General features: G+C 44.3%; 1 protein-coding gene across 3 annotated transcripts in view; it reads right to left on the reverse strand.

The window, feature by feature from the left end:
* The window catches only part of plekhg2 (pleckstrin homology domain containing, family G (with RhoGef domain) member 2), a 29,811-nt gene extending 14,856 nt beyond the window's left edge, over positions 1-14,955 (reverse strand). For 2 of the 3 annotated variants that reach the window (XM_028962642.1, XM_028962640.1), the window contains exons 1-3: positions 14,442-14,955; positions 7,434-7,511; positions 3,594-4,051 (exon numbers count right to left, since the gene is read on the reverse strand). In XM_028962642.1, the coding sequence (XP_028818475.1) occupies positions 3,594-4,051; positions 7,434-7,482 (507 nt within the window). In that variant the 5' untranslated portion in view covers positions 7,483-7,511; positions 14,442-14,955. Of the gene's footprint in view, positions 1-3,593; positions 4,052-5,918; positions 6,166-7,433; positions 7,512-14,441 lie in introns of those variants that run through there. The other variant, XM_028962643.1, reaches the window with a different exon arrangement.
* Positions 14,956-16,219: the final 1,264 nt, after the last annotated feature.

The raw sequence follows: 16,219 nt of genomic DNA on the forward strand, positions 1-16,219 counted from the left end.
TAGACTGGAAAAATCTGCAAACGCCAAGGCTGATATTTAAAACAGTGCATGTGCCTCATGGGAAAGGCACCAAGGGGCCACTAGAAAATAAACAAAAGCACCAAAAATAAGACGTAAAAAAAAAAAAAAAAAACGACCCTAACCCAACGGCTCACATCAACGAACAAATAGATGAGGCATGCAACAGGGCAAAGGAAAAGCTTTTAAGGGGAAGAAAGCCATTCCTTCCCTAGTCTTCTACTGCGCATTCCTACGGTGAAAAATGTGGAGCCTTCTTTGTGTTCTGTTTGTTTTCAGAGCCACCAGGGTGCTAGGGAAGGCAAACAGAATGAGGTGGGGCAAAATAAAGGAAGAAGGGGGTGGGGGTGGGTGACATTCATCACCTTTTAAAGGCACAACAAACACAACCACTGTAATTAGTGTTAGATTCGCAGTCAGCCAGGGGCCTGCAAGAATTCCCCAGTGAGTGGCCTGCTGCAAATGCAGAGCCACGGTGGGGGAACGAGGGAGTGATGAGATGAGTGAGAAATGACAGAAACAAGGTGGCAAATGGAGAAGAGGGCGAAAAATGCTACTCACAGACTCACACAGCAAGCTGTGGTGTGGCCATAGGGAGAGGAAGTGTGCAGAAAGAAAGAGAAAGATAGAAAGGCACACAGTTCTGCAGCCTTTGTCTGAAAAACTAGGTCAAGTCTGTTCCTCAAGTTTGTAAGTCCCCGTCCCCTCCACTCGTGCCCCAAAATGGGAGTAACGGCCAATCCCTCTCTAGCCCCCCCAATTTCCTGTCCTATTTGGCTGTGGATAAGGAGGACAAGGAGAAGGGGCTTCACTCTCGCTCTCTCAGGCTCTCCCCCTGAGTGTCCCCAACAACACACCTGTGCGCACACACATATATGCATGCGTGTGCCAAATGTGACTTGTCACAGAAGGTAAAAACCTTCTGTGGTAAAAAAACAACTTCTGAAGGTAAGTTACCTTCTGAAGGTAAAAAAAACACAACTATTCTCACATTAATAACAGGTTATAACGGCTTGTAATGAATTTATGTTCTTGAATACTGTAATCTTTATATTCCCACTGGAGCCAGGGCAAGTGGTTATCATTATCAGTAATATTATTAATACAATTACAATTAATCTCACACAAAACCATTATTATTAATAATAATAATAATTAATACATAAGAAAATAAAAGTCATAATTTGATTATCGTGTTTCAGGTGCGCAGGTGGTGAGAGCAGAGTTCATGGCGAGAAGAGCAGGACTGTAGTGGAAGTGAAGTGAAGTGATTGTCACATGTGATACACAGCAGCACAGCACACGGTGCACACAGTGAAATTTGTCCTCTGCATATAACCCATCACCCAGCAGTGGGCAGCCATGACAAGCACCCGGGGAGCAGTGTGTGGGGACGATGCTTTGCTCAGTGGCACCTTGGTGGATCAGGATTCGAACCGGCAACCTTCTGATTACGGGGCCGCTTCCTTAACCACTAGGCCACCACTGCCCCAGGTGTCCAAGAGAGGGAAACAGTTCATGGGTTCTTTCGGAAATATGGAGGGTGCATGAAGAAGCAATGCTGGGTCGCTTGGATCACCACGGAGTAGGCATAGGAGAACCCGAAAACACTCGGTACCAGAAGGCATCGGTTAGGAGAACACAAAAGCTGTAGGATCATTCGGAGCATTGTGAGGGTCAGTTGTCATCGGGGGCGAAGGAAAGCAGGCAAGGATAATCCAGAGAGAGACTAGTCAAAAGGCAATCAGTCGGCAGGAAAAATACATGAAATAAATGCCTACAACAAAGAGACAAGGCTACAATGAGTTTGCAGCATCCAAGATGGCTGCCATGTTTTTATGTCCCAGTCTGACTGGTCCTGTCTCCTTCCAGATCAGCTGCATAGGGTGTCAGGGGTGTCAGCCGTAACATTGATATTTAAATGGTATCGCACACAATTGCTGACAGTGCACATTTCAATAGACAAACTAAATCTTCTTCTCCACAAGCATAGAAAGAACAATAACTTTGTAGACACACAGCACTTTGAAAAATAAATGCTTCAGCTGCTGGACCCTCTCACTGTGATCGTAAGTCTACACAGACTTTGGAGAGTCACACACACAAAACAAATCACACAGTCAGCACAAAGCGCTGCTCACCATCAAGCCATAGTCCATCATTTCAGATTCCAAGGGGCTGATAAAACAGCAGCATTCCTCGGCTAAATCCATCATGTTCAATGACAAATTTATGGACATCTGATTCGAAAGTTTGTCTTCATGAGCCAAAGAGCCGTGTCTTTTTTTTTTTCACTGGCTCTTAAAAAAACATGGGCTTCAAAAGACCCAATGGTGAATTGCAAGACCCAGGTTACATTTCAGGCATTCCCACCTTTGACTTCAGTTCCATGAATAACTGCCAAGGAGTCTTCCCCCTCGACACTTACGCTCACACTCTCGCTCACCGATCACCACTCTTTTTCATGTTTACACCTGACATTCACCCGCTAAATAGACACCAAAGCTAACCCCAAAAAGTCTTTGCACCAACTACAACCACTGCAGGTATAACTCTGTCAGTCATTCCAGGCCTGTCATCTTAACAGCATGGACGGTAATGACATCAAGTGGCAACAGCCAAACTCTGACTGATGTGAAGTGTGTAATGTACGGAGTTCAGAACTGAGAACAGGTTTCTTTTGAATGACAAATCCTGCCTCCTTCAGATGTCATTGCTTGTATGGAAAACGATATATGTGTGGATGGATATCAACAATGGCCCACCTGATTATAGACACATGCCCGTTTGTGGTGGTGAATGCGTGTGTGTTGGGGGCAGGGGGGTGAGGTGAGGAAGCAACAGTGCGCTCATTGTCCTGGCGTGGCCCGTCAGAGTGAGAAGGGGTGCAAACTATCCTTTTGAAGTGATGGTTTGAATTTACTGCTGCTTTTATTCCATGCCATACCATCCGCCTCTGACCTTTCTGCCCCCACCTGAGTCTGCAGATTACATGAACCTTCTCAAAAAGTCTGTCTTGACAGAAAAAAGTAATCAGAGGAGTTTTTGTAAAAGAGTACATGAATATGAATATAATGTCTTCATTGTTTCATTACCCTTTAAGCACTTGAGAACCACTTGATAACTTTCAGTTTTAATGTATTATTAATTTCATTTATGCATTATAAATGTCCTCTTGTGGAACACTAAACATGAATATACTGAATTAAATACACTGAAATAGCCACTTATCGTTAGTATTGTCATGTAGCCTAAAGTCTTTTATAAAAAGTTGCCAAAGTTAATTCTTTTTAACAACACCTATAAGACGGAAGACCACGAAGTCACAGGTTCAAACCCCACTTACTACCATTGTGTCCCTGAGCAAGACACTTAACCCTGAGTTGAAAATCTAAGGGCATCAGCTTATTCCTGTAAATGTTGTGCCTCTCATTAAATTGCTTTGATCTATTTAACCATTATTTAGTATGTGTAGCTTGGACCTAGAGTTGGACCTAGCAAATGGACCTAGAGGTGAAAATGGCTTTGTATTTCATTTTAGGCCTATAGTGTCTGTTTTAACACACATCCTTTACCTCTACAATGCTCTTCAGGTCCCGTACATAGGCCTGCTCTGTCTCCACTATCTCCAGAGCCACCCTCTCCAGTCGCGAGAGCTTGGGTGGAGATGACAGGGCTGATGCCTGGCAGCTGAGGTTCTGTCCTGTTGAGATCCTGGCGCCACCTCCTCTACCACCGCGGCTACGCTCCTCCAGCAGCAACGAGAGCGGCGTGAGGTCCAGACTGATGTCTGAGCCGTTACGCTGGGGCAGGGGGTATGCTGGAATGGCAGCATACGCCAAGGAGGAGGAGTTGCCATCCTGCAGTGAGGCTGATGAAGCAGAGGAGGCGGAGGAACTGAGACTGGCCGCACGGTCAGTGTCTGAACACACCGTGTTCACTGAGGTGCAGCTCCCACGGGATCCACGCTCTGACGACGCCATGCGACTCACTATACCACTGAGGGAGGATGCAGAGGAGGGCCGCTTGGCAGCTGAGAAGACAACACAAATAAACAAAAGAAGTTCATGACAATTTGCATTCACCTTTTTTTACTGTAACAATGGAATATTATTCCTCAGTATTAATAATAATAATTATGTAATAATTAATAATTATGGAATAATACTGAGATGACTGACCTCAATTTCAAAGTCAAGCATAACTCTAGCAATATCTATAGTCTACTATAATGAGACAATATATTATAATGATTTTATCACAGTGTAAGTAATATTTAGATTTGTCCTCCTTCCTTTCTTTTTACATTATACATTTACACTGTATGCTTGTGTGAATATACACATCACAATTCATCCTTCCGATGCAACATATGCAACTTGTGTGCCACATAATTCATGTTATTTTAAATACTTCCCGAGGATGGTGTTAATCACAAAAGGTGACAGCACAGAGCACTGACAGTCACACAGCCAGAAGAGGAAGCATAAAACTTCTCCCTCTTGTCCTATTGGATGTCATGGTCTCCAGATGTGCCTGTCAGTTAAAAATAATGAGGCCCGAATCACACAAGTCACTAAGGCCCGAAGAGAGGCATCAGTTTTGAGGAAAATAGTCTGGTCATCATAGTAGATGAAAACAGGCAACTGTGCCCCTCTTAAAAGATGGGAATTGTTCTCTGGGCAGGAGCAAGACTGAAGGCTTCCACAATGATGGCCAGTTCAGAGGAGAGAAACAATTAGCGGTTTCCGGAAAGCCAGCAAGAGCAGTCAGTCATCTGTTGCCCACCCAGCTCAGTCACTAGTCAAGCACTGCATCTCATCCATCAGGAACACACATTTAAACATTAACCCTTGCTGAAGACTTTACTTAGGGCCAAACAACCTACCCTCTTTTCACCAAATGAATAGTCTAAAATGTAAGAAAACCGATAGACGTCTCAGCCTGTTTATCTGTATTGGGATGAGGCCAACAGCAACAGCAATGTAGTTCAGTCTCATAAGGGTGGAAAAAGTGCATGGTTCCCAAAACAAAAAAGAAAAAATATGCCCGCTTGAGCTAAACATAGATTTGGCTCGATGGTTTGACTGGAATCATTATCTTGTGCTATTATCAGTCTGTTCACTTAAATGCCAGTCTGCTGGCATTCGATTTTAGAGTGTCTGTTCGAGACCTATTTAGAACGAGAACATCGCACCAGAAATTTTATTTTGGACAAAATGTTGAAGGTCAGTGTCAAGTGGTTTCGCATGATAATGGAAAGAATTCATGCCTTGTACAGCATAATTTTTGAATTACTACAGCAGACACGAGCACCTACTGTATATTGTAAGCGCTGGCTAAAACGGATAGCTGAGATTAACTTGGCCAAAGGACTTATTGTTCCTCATAATTGCATAGAAAAGTGTATTTAATGAGTATAATTGTAAGGTTGTACCACGACCCTAGGTTATAAACATGAGCAATTTTCCAAGGCGCATTTCCAAGTTTATCCACCCTACAAACATCCTGGAACCCTGTGCTTGAGCAGAGTAATGTATGCTATAGTGAATTATAGTACGACTGTGTGGTTCATTGCCACCAACACCACTCAAGCTATTCCTGTAACTCATTTATGAACCAGGCTAGCAGAGCAGATTTGAGGCGCTCAATACTGTGTGCATTGCATCGCCTGTTTTACGAAACGGAAACCACTTTGCATGCAGCTTGAGGCGCATCATTTAAAGCTCGGCTCTGTTTGAGTACAGAAACTTGGACAGAGCTGCCCTTTTAATCAGATGCGTGTACTGTACCGATTCTAGCACTGATGTACACGGGTAAGCAACAAATTTAAGTGATGACAGCATAAGATGCCATACTTGATAATGACCCCCCCCACAAAATCTCCATGGGTCACCTACCTGTTCCACGGTGAACTTTATTTCCTGAAGTCTGTTAAAATCAAGGTGCTGCTTTTTACCATGAGTCTCCTCTTCATTACAGATATCATGATTTCATTACAATTAAATCCTCAGAATACAGGTCAACCAAAATTACAACCAAACATTCCCAGCGTTGAGGACGAGAGCACCAACAGTGGTCAGACACCAAATTAATTAAAATTGATTTTTTAAAAATCCAATAGAAAATCTCCCTCACCTACATTCAGTGAGTGACGAGTAAGCACTCTCAACACACACACACACACACACACACACACAAATGCAGCAGAGACGAGAGCTAAAAGTCCATGTATGGTGTGTCTGCCTGGTGTAACGTGTCTGCGCTTTTGCATGTCATTTTTTCACAAACTGTTGGGCTTCCTGTTTAAACGCTGTTCACTCTATGGGTTTGCTTTGCTGCACTGTAGAAAAAAATCTCACTTTCATATTAGTTCTTCTAGTGTCGTAGCACCGCTGAAGCAGCACGCACCTGACTTGCCAGGATGTGGTAGCCCAGAGGTGTCTGTTTTCGACCATGGGCAAACCCTGTACATTTTTTCAGTTGACTCAGACAAAGCGTAAACATCCTTGCAAGGAAACTGTCAAAACATATTTAATGGAAGAGACAGACCTAGAAATGAGATATTAATCCGGGCATTAAAACAAAAATATGATGGCAAACAAACAATGCAGGCCTGTGATTCAATTTAGACAGAAACATAGACAGAGAAACTAGACAGTTATTTGCAGTGAGTGTGCACATTTGAGCTCATGCAAAACTGTAAGAATTTGAACCAAATAGAGCTTTGGTTTTTGATTAAGTGGCATGGTTTCAGAATAACACTACGCTGCATCCCTGTGAATGTGGGACTGCACCACATTGCTGTTTGTTTAAGGCCCCAGGAGAAATATCCATTATTCACTCCTATAGCCATTCCAGAGTCTTTCCTCTGTGTTTACAAAAGCTCTAACAAGTAAAAAGTGAACACCCTTAAACAATCGGAATTGTCAGTGCATTTCCACTGCATGTCATACTCTGATAATGTAAACAGCCATTCTTTGTGAAAAATCCAAAGGAGGGAAGCTGTGGGCTAAATATATCTGCAATGTTCAGTTTGTGCTCCGGGTTCCACCACATGCTATTCGTTATGCCCTGATAATAATTGATGTTGTCTGGAACATGTGATAAAATCCCTTTGGTTTTATTTGTTCATTGGTTCTACCTTTTTTTCATGAAGGGAACTTTGGTAAGGCTAATAAGGTATTCAGCATTGCAACTTGGCATATTTTGTCGTCTTTTGATGCCATCATCATAGCCTAAATTGTGCAAATGGAGTACCCCCTGCGAAGTCAGTCCCTGACAGATGGGTGAAGTCACTTTCAAATGACCCTTTTTTTTACACATGTTCCATAAACCGTGACACTCATTGTTCTGTTGACACTTTTAGCACTAGACAGAATATAGTGCATGCAATTTACATTGTGACCTCTGACCTTGGTTACTGGGCTTTTTCTGGCTGCCGCGGCCCGCCCCCTCAGGCATGGTGTGATGATATCACAGGAAGAGGGAACCTGAAAAAAAAAAGAAAATAATCATTTTAACAATAAAGCATTTAATAAAGCATTCAAAGGGCGTGTCCAGTTTTCTGAATCTGAACATAATCAGTGGCGAAAGACATGTTCCTTCTCGGCAATCAGTTAAACAGGAACATGTTGCAAAATGAATTCTATCAAAACCTCTCAACAGAATAGGTTGATGAGGGCATGGAAAGCACTTATGGGCCTACGGAGGCAAGCAATGCATACGTTCACCATTCACCTTGAACAATGAGATCATCCCTTGTTAGTCTGTGGCATTGACACCCTGGCCCATAATCCATTCTGGTGACAAAGTAGCCGGGATTCCAGCACTTTAACTGGGAATGTAAGAAAGCCCTCTGAAGCCCACTGCCCACAGCTCACCCTGAAAAACAGTCTGGCTTTATCAGCGCCAAAGTGCCTTCCGTTCCTTTCAGTAAAAGAGGAAGGCGTAGAAAAAAGACAGGGGGGGAAAGGGCCAGAACCCTGAGCCAAAGCAATTAAAAGCCTGAAACACAAGATATGCAGTAGGGGAAGAGACAGGGGGATGGGATTGAAGGCTGTGTCTCCTCTCTTTCTGTCTCTCTGTCTCTTTCAACAAAACAAGGGGAGAAAACAAAACATATGTAATGTTTGGCTTCCAGACAAGAATGTGCTCCTCTCTCGCAGTGTGTTCAGCATGTGTCCAATTGGTGGAAGTGGACCAGCCACTCAAAAGGGGATCACCAAGAAGGACAAGACTCCGCCTCGACAGCAGGGCTGTATATTTATTTGTCAGAGGCATGCAGAGCCAGCCTCCCCTGACACCTGCCCCAGCCTTGGCTCTGTCAGCTCCGATCATGCCCATGCCTCGGGAGGCAGCCCACAGGGTGCCGATGCTCCAGAGTAGGACAGCGTGAAGCCTTCAAATGCTCAGCAATAACTCAGGTGTGCTCCGAAGCAGCTTGTAACTCAGAGCAGCAGTTAGCCTAAACCTTTCATTGGTCCTGGGACACAGTTTGCCTGGGACGTTTGCTCAGCACTTTTTTTGCCTGTGCTTGTTTGAGCACTAAAAGTCCCTCTCTGCACTCTGGAGCCTTTGAGCTTTTTGTGGGTGTGATGGTCTTCTCGTTCCGAAAATTTGAACATTTCTCACTATGCTTTTGCAGAAGTCAGATGTCACTTCAACAACCAAATGTAATTATCTGTTTTTTGCAGAGTTGCAACCAGAGTGAAATTAAAAAAGACTCTGGAGCAATGCCAACGGCCTTTAAAACATTTCTTACCACAACCTCCAGGCTTTCCTAAACCCCATTTCCAGTTTTGCCTCATTAAAAGGCATCATTCTTCCAGTAAATGTTACCATGAAGGCTTCAGAACACAACAAGGCACCATGGTTAAAACCCCATGTAAACTTTTTTGGCCCGGAAACTTATTTGCTGTGAAATTCTTGAACTCCCGAAATGGGCCTGTGGTCAGACTTTGCTTAACTTCCCCTTAAAAAACAGTACAACTTTTCTAATGGCATGTAAATTTGTGTGTGTGTGTGTGTGTGTGTGTGTGTGTGTGTGTAAGTGGGTGGGTGTGGGTGTGTGAAAGCAAGAGGGGTAGTTCTGTTTTTTCTTCTATCAATAGTGTAAAAATGTGCCAACAATCTGGCAAGCCAGAAATGAAGGTTACAGGGGGGTTACCGTGATCTCGTTCCTCCCTAGTACAACAGACATCCTCTGGACTTCAGCAGCTTGACTGCAAGCTACATCTGTATTACTGCTACTCTGACAAGCACCTGAGGCGTCGCTACAGCTTTGTCATTAAACATATATATATATAAATAAATATGAAGACAGGCCTCATGGTACCCTGTAATTTAGTGCGTTGCTGTTACAAATCTCTCTGCGTGATTCCAGGTGCATCTGAGCACTCGTACGGGCGAGGTGGTGAAGAGTGACGCAGTAGTGAGACGAGCTGAGAGATTGTTTATGGGGCAATCCAGCTGTAGATGCACAAGTTCATTTAAAGTGGAATGCTCACTTTGGATTATTTTATTTAAGCTGCTTGGGAGCCTGGGAAAGTACAATGCACACTGCAGGCCCAATGATGCGATGGCCCCGTATGTAACATTTCTGATACAAATCAGATCGGATTTCCTGACATGTAACATCTGCAGTTCATAACTTATTTACATCCCATGGCTTTGTCTGATGAGCTGTCATCAAATCAGTCACCCTGTGTTACCATTCTGTATGAACAGTATGTTCAACAGACCATCACACAAACTGTGCATGTGTGTGTGTCTTTGTGTGTGTGTGTGATGATGACGTCTGACAGTTAACATGGGCACAAAGGGAGGCCTTAAGGAGGAAGGGGACGGGCACGCAACCACAGAAATAACGAAACGGCGATCCGGAGAGTGACTGACGTGGGCAAACAAAGGGTGTGATGGGGGGGTGTCAGCAGCAATGCGGGTAAAACATTGTCCCACCCCAAACACAGAGCAGAGAGGCTATTGTTCCCATCCCAGCAGACCTTCCCATTTCCAGCAGGCCAACTTGACCATTCTTAAAGCGGCTGCCCAGACTAAAGCATCCTCCTTACTCTCTCAGACGACAAAAGCTGTCTTCTGTTACGGGGAGGGGGGACACCTTCAGAGAGGGACAAAGGAAAATGCTGAAATTGGGTGCCAATGTACACTAGGAAGAGATTGTTGAATAGGATGGATAGGTGGGGGCCAGCTGAAACTGTAGGCCATACTCTATGTGTTCAGGCCAGAAGTTTAGGACTATTGTGCAATTCACTGCTTTTGTGACTATTGTGCAATACACTGTTTTTAACATTTGAATACTGTTTTTCAAAACTTTACATCTTGCCAGAAAGGCTCAAGCTATTGTATTCAGTGAGTTGACATTAATTTAGCTTGAAAAGGTGCTGAGAGGGTTTGGAAGCAAATTTGGAAAGGATGTAGTAAAACTGTGCAGCTGTGATAAAAGCAAGGGGAGGTTATTTTGATGGAAATCATACAGACGATTTCACATCCATTAGACTGTACTTACAGTACATCTTTTCCATATTAGACATCACATTTCTAATGTTCTCTTGTAAGGAAGGGCCACATATCCTTCAAATCAAAGGGTGGGCCCAAACGTCTGGCCTGCAGAGAAATCTAAAGGCATGTGGTTTCCCCGCTTTTGCAAGTTGTCACAGGTTTTCATGAAGTAAATAATGTGTTAATAAAATAACCTCCTATCAGTCACCAGAAATCCAATTACGTTCCTCTACTGTAGCTCCTCAAATGACTGTCAGCAACAGACAGGAACCATTCCACCGATCTGGCAGTGGAGAAGGCCGTTTCAAAGGTCTGCATGAGTAATGTTTGAACACCTCGCAGTCAGATGGATGTTTTCGATTTCCAAACACAGCAAGGGTGAATTTGGGTCACCATCTGCGAGGAGCTACATCGTGAAATGATACCGTTTATTTTCAGCACGCCACAGGCTCACAGAAACAGTCCCCCATGTGGAATCTCTTGACACTCCGATGCAACAGCCGACCGAAAAGCTTCTTACATGCTGAGCCCAGCCACCCTTCAGTCAAAACAGCAGCCGTGAGCGTTGCTAATGCATTACATGTGCGCTGATAATGGAAGCGAACAAGAAAGTGCATTCCCTAACGGTGATGGATGTTTGAGATTTAAACTACTTTCAACTGAGTAGAAAGTTAAATAAAAAAAAAGGGGGGGCCAAGGCGTAGGTCACACGGATGCATCGTAATTACCCTGAAAACAGCAACGAGTCCCGCGGAGCAAGAAAGCTGTAGCATCCACTGTTCCTGAAGCTCTATAAATGTGTCATTGCATGTAGTAAAACCCCGTGCTGTAATGCAGAACCGACGGGAGATGGGAAATTCCCTTTGTTCCGATGCGTGTGACTAATTACAGACGTGGAGTTGTAAATGGGAGGCAGAAGTGCTCGTGCTCAGAGTGAGGTGACAGAGCGGCGCGCAGCTTTGGCGCTTCTTCGCCGTGGGGTGGGTGGCTCAGGGACACTCCGGTGCCTGCGTAAGTCTTTGAGCCTGACATGGAGTGCTGGGAATGGGTGGAGGAAGGTTGTGGAAGTTACTTTTGGCTTTATTAGGGCAAGGCTAGGGTTTACAAACTACTGAAGATTTAAAGCCAAAAAATGAACCAAACTGGACCAGGTTTGTGTTTTCCGGGACTTACGTATGAAAGCATGCTGTCAACTTGCAATCGTGCTCCAGACAAAAAAAATGCAATACCAGTAGGTGGCAACATGATAGTTTGTAGCAAATGTTTCAAAGGTCCCCCATCATAAAAAAAAATATATATTTTACACTAATATGAGTTCCCTAGCCTGTCTACCATCCTGCAGTAGATAGAAATGGCGATATTCCGAGAGTGGAAGCTCAGACGGTCGGATCTGGAATTTGTCCCCTTATGTTGTCATAAGAGAAAACATTACCTCCCATTTCTCATGCTTTTTCTGGCCATAGAATTTCCCACTCTTCCACTAACCACCACGGCTTCCGAACGTGCAAAGCATTGCAGTTCGCTGTTCTTGAATGTAAAAATGAGGACAAATGTACTTATTTATTCCCTTTTCTTCTGGAAAAACGCAGGCATGACTTCCTGCCTGTGCCAAACATTGTGGTTGGTATAGTGTTTATTATGTCATTTCCGTGATTGTCCCCTCACCTCCTCATCCCGCCTTTCTCCTCCTCATTAGCATTTAACAGACACCGATACGGCGCGTCCTGGGGAAATCTCATTGTGGGACTCGCTAATAGTGGCTGTAATTCTGCACCAAGGCTGAATTTCGTAAAGAGACTTCAGATATAATATTAGGGGACAACTAAGACCGATATAAAAGCACAGAAAAAATTTGATGTTGGGGTTGTCCTATTTTCTGGCCAACACTGCACTTGGGCTAAGGGGGTTTTGAGAGTGAAGATGAGTGATGGGGAGTAACAAAATGAGGTACTGAAGTACAGAGGCTCATGAAAGGCAACTGAGACGGTGTGGTCTTGAGTCACCAGTCTCAAAGTGCCATTTTCGCACACCTGCATCAATGTCTACGCTACCACACGGCTGACACTCTGACATCATCATGAGCTAACGCTACACCCTGTCTATGGCACACACTCACAGGCACGCACTCCCACTCTCGTTTTACCTCCCCTCGACTCATCATCTCCTTGAACTGCCTCCAGCTCTTGCTCTCCCACAAGCCGCTAGTGAATTGCACATACCAGCGAGAGAAATGGCCGGAAAAAGTGAGTATTGGCTGTGAAGAGGCTGTCACAGGTCAAAGCCCCGAGCCTCCCTGGGGTCAGGCAAGCACGCTCTCTGCGGTCGCATAAAACCATCTTGGATCCAGTGTCCTTTTCAGATGTAAATGTGTTACCGCAGTCTGTGCACTTCCCTTTCCACGTGCTGATGAAGAACATGTGAGACACTCGGGGAAATGTACTGATATGTGGCAGATAACTAATCATCCCCACGCAGATGACGTACGCATAAACAGGACCATGCCTCGCATCTTGCTAATTAATCTGTGAATGATGCAGAGGTTTGGTGAAGACAGCTTACCAGGCTGCAGCCATATGTCATACTAGATCTCTCCCTCTCTGTCTCTCTTCCCTTGCGGAGAGCTGGGAAGCTCATCAGCCAGACTCCGTCTTCTAAGGGCGCACGAGTAGGAAATGGGAATTGTGTGGAGAGGGGAGAGAACAGGCGAAAGCTTTTCAGCACAGATCCTGGAGTTTAACTTGCAATCTACAGGCGAAAGGGCCAAAAGCAAGGGAGGGCTTTGGCAACTTCCTGTTGCTCAGTTCAGATTCCACGAACAATTTCTAGGTCTGTTCCTCCGTTTGATTTGGTCCTACTGGCTAAACAATACTCTTTCCCCCAGCTGACTCCCAAGGCCAGTACCTGAATCTGCAATGTTCATTACAATGTTCACAATAACCCTGCAAATGAGAACAAAAAATCTGCCATATGTGTTGCAGGCAACTGCTCTGTGTTTTTGGAGATCGGGCCCAAATATTTTGCTGCGAGAGCAATATCAGGGTGAAGGTGATGCCAGAATCACGGCTTGTCATGTGTATGCCAAGGTCTACATACATGATTCCAGCAGATTCGGAGCATGTTTAAAGAGAAAATAAATAGGACTCTTGTCTCAAGACTGTTGCCAGACAGAAATAACGGCAACCGAAACAAGTTGTGATCAGAACAGGCCTTTCATGTTCTGATTTACAATGGTGCCTGCATCCAAAGCAAGCAAATGGCACTTTATACTGCTTTTTATTGTTTTACATGATAAGAGGAATTACAGGACTGGTAGGGATTTACTCAGTGATTAAAACAGTAATTTTATGTTATGTTATGTTAATGTTCTTAATTGTAATCTATTTTTATGACCATAGGGCTTCTGAACGTAGAGCACAGATTTTGTACTTGTCTCTTTGATATTCTAGTCCCTAGACTCTTCTATCAGCATCAGCAACTAAGCCACACATTCTTTCATAGTACATCAAAATCTTTCATCTACATCAAAGGCTGCTTGGATAAACGCAGAGAAAAAAGGAGCTCCAGAAAGTACAAAAATGGGCAGACAATTACACTTTCAGAGCACACAGAGCACTCAAGGCTACCCACAGCATTCGCCATCAGTCCTAAAACAAATTTTTATATTCATTCATCCCACAACCAGTCCTGCTCCTGGTTAGAGCTTTTTAAAGAGCGTCTCAGCCATGCAGTGCAAATGACATTAACCCAGGCAGGTGCAGGAGTGCGGCTCCCTGGGGTGGCCGAACCCGATGCTCAGTCTCCAGTGTCCGGGGTTTTTAACTGTTCTTATGAAACATTATGGGCAGACTCCATAATGAGGAGTCCCACATATTCTCCTTTACATGGAAGAAAGAGCCTCCTACCTTGACAGGTGTGAAAAGCAGCCCAGAGGAGAAGAGAAGCGTCCAGGTTCCACCGAGACAGCAGACCGAGTCTTTTTCTTCTTTCACTCCACTTATTCCCCCAGCAAGTGCGCATTGGACTGAATGGCCGTGCGTGACTCGAGCAAGGAAAAATATGCGTTTTTCTGGGCGTATCGCCCCGCACGCTGGACCGGTCCAATGCTGGGGGGTTAAACCCCGTCCTCGCTTCTCGGGCTTCAATTTGATACGGGTATCCCACGCAAAAAACGCCTCACTGGTCACGTAACGTTATACGTGCTGCACGTCAAAATATTTATCAAAACGTTTCTCAATAAGTGTCTTTCCTCTACGGCCGCTGACCAGTAAAACAAAAAAGCCAGACAACAAACACTTTCATTTAGACAATATTTGTTTTTTTTTAAAAATCTATATATGCTTGTGAGAATAGTTTTTAAAGTTGTAGTCCTCTCCTCTTCCACGAAGCCGGGGAGAGAGGCGCTCCTCCTCGCCTCTGTCCGCCGAGCGACTGCTCTGGATCTGGAGCTCCAGCTCGGGTTGCCAGATCCTGGAGGGCTTTCAGCCAAACCCCGTTCAGAATGTGCAGGGTGTCAGCTGCATTTGCAACTCCCCTCAGAATCACAATAAGAAACAGAATTCATGTGGAAGTTGATTGAGGTTTTAACAAATACAAATGTTGCATAATCTGTTCGAAAGAATTACTGATGATGCAGTGCAATCCTGTCCATCAATAATAAGAAAGTTGACTGTATATATATGGGTGGGTGCACCATTGGTTTCGGTGCAATCTGAGTAGCAGCAACATCCTTGCCCGTGAAGCTCTTTTTATGCAGCACAATAATGACTGCACGTGTTTCCTTGTAGGAAACCATGGTTAACAGGAAGAACAATGATTTCAGGCATCACCCTCCTTTTAAAGCTTCCAATCTGCTATATTAAGTCAGCATGACAGAATGATCTCCAGCCTTGGGCTTGTCAACATTCACCCATGTTCACAAGTGGATCACTGAAATGATCTCAGCAGGTCCTTTTGTGGCAGGGCTGAAATGCAGTGGAGAATTTTTTTTTTTTTTTTATGGCAAATAGGAACATTGCTATTCATCAGATCACTCTTCACAACATTCTGTAGTATATGCAAATTGCCATAATGTGAGCAGAAAATCTTGTAAAAAAACAGTATTTGTGCCATCCTCAAAAGTTTTGGCCACAAGTGCATACGGTTGAATTTCTTATTAGTTCCATTTGTAAACAACGCCCTTTCTAAACTACGTGAAAGGGGCTGCGCTGGCAACCACGCAGCCGCTGCGTCCTGAACCGAGGATTCATGGAGTTCCACGCTCGTTCAACTTCCTGCAGGGAAATTAACTCCTATTCTCCTGCCGTTTCGGCCTGTTTAAACTCCCGACAAAATCGTACGCAGTGATAAGTAAACCCCTATCTGCTGTTTACTTGCTGGGCTTGAACGAAGCCACTCAGGGTGGGAGTCTGATGCGCTCCATTTCACGTTAAATTACGCAGGGGCGCAGGATGCCCTTCTAAACATTTGTGATGTCGCAGGCGTCAGGACACAAGGCGCGTTTGCGAGACAAATGACCGCATTTGCATGGTGACACCCTCACTGAAAAGCAGGCGTATTGAATGGAGTCCGGGAAGGGTACATTATCATGCCATATATGACCATATTACCCCTCAATTGTAAAATGCAACCCTCTTAAATGCTCCATTATTGCGTCACTGTTGTAAATGTGTAATAATATGAT

This window comes from Denticeps clupeoides, chromosome 19 (assembly GCF_900700375.1).
Source record: "Denticeps clupeoides chromosome 19, fDenClu1.1, whole genome shotgun sequence".
NCBI classification, from domain to species: Eukaryota; Metazoa; Chordata; class Actinopteri; order Clupeiformes; family Denticipitidae; genus Denticeps; species Denticeps clupeoides.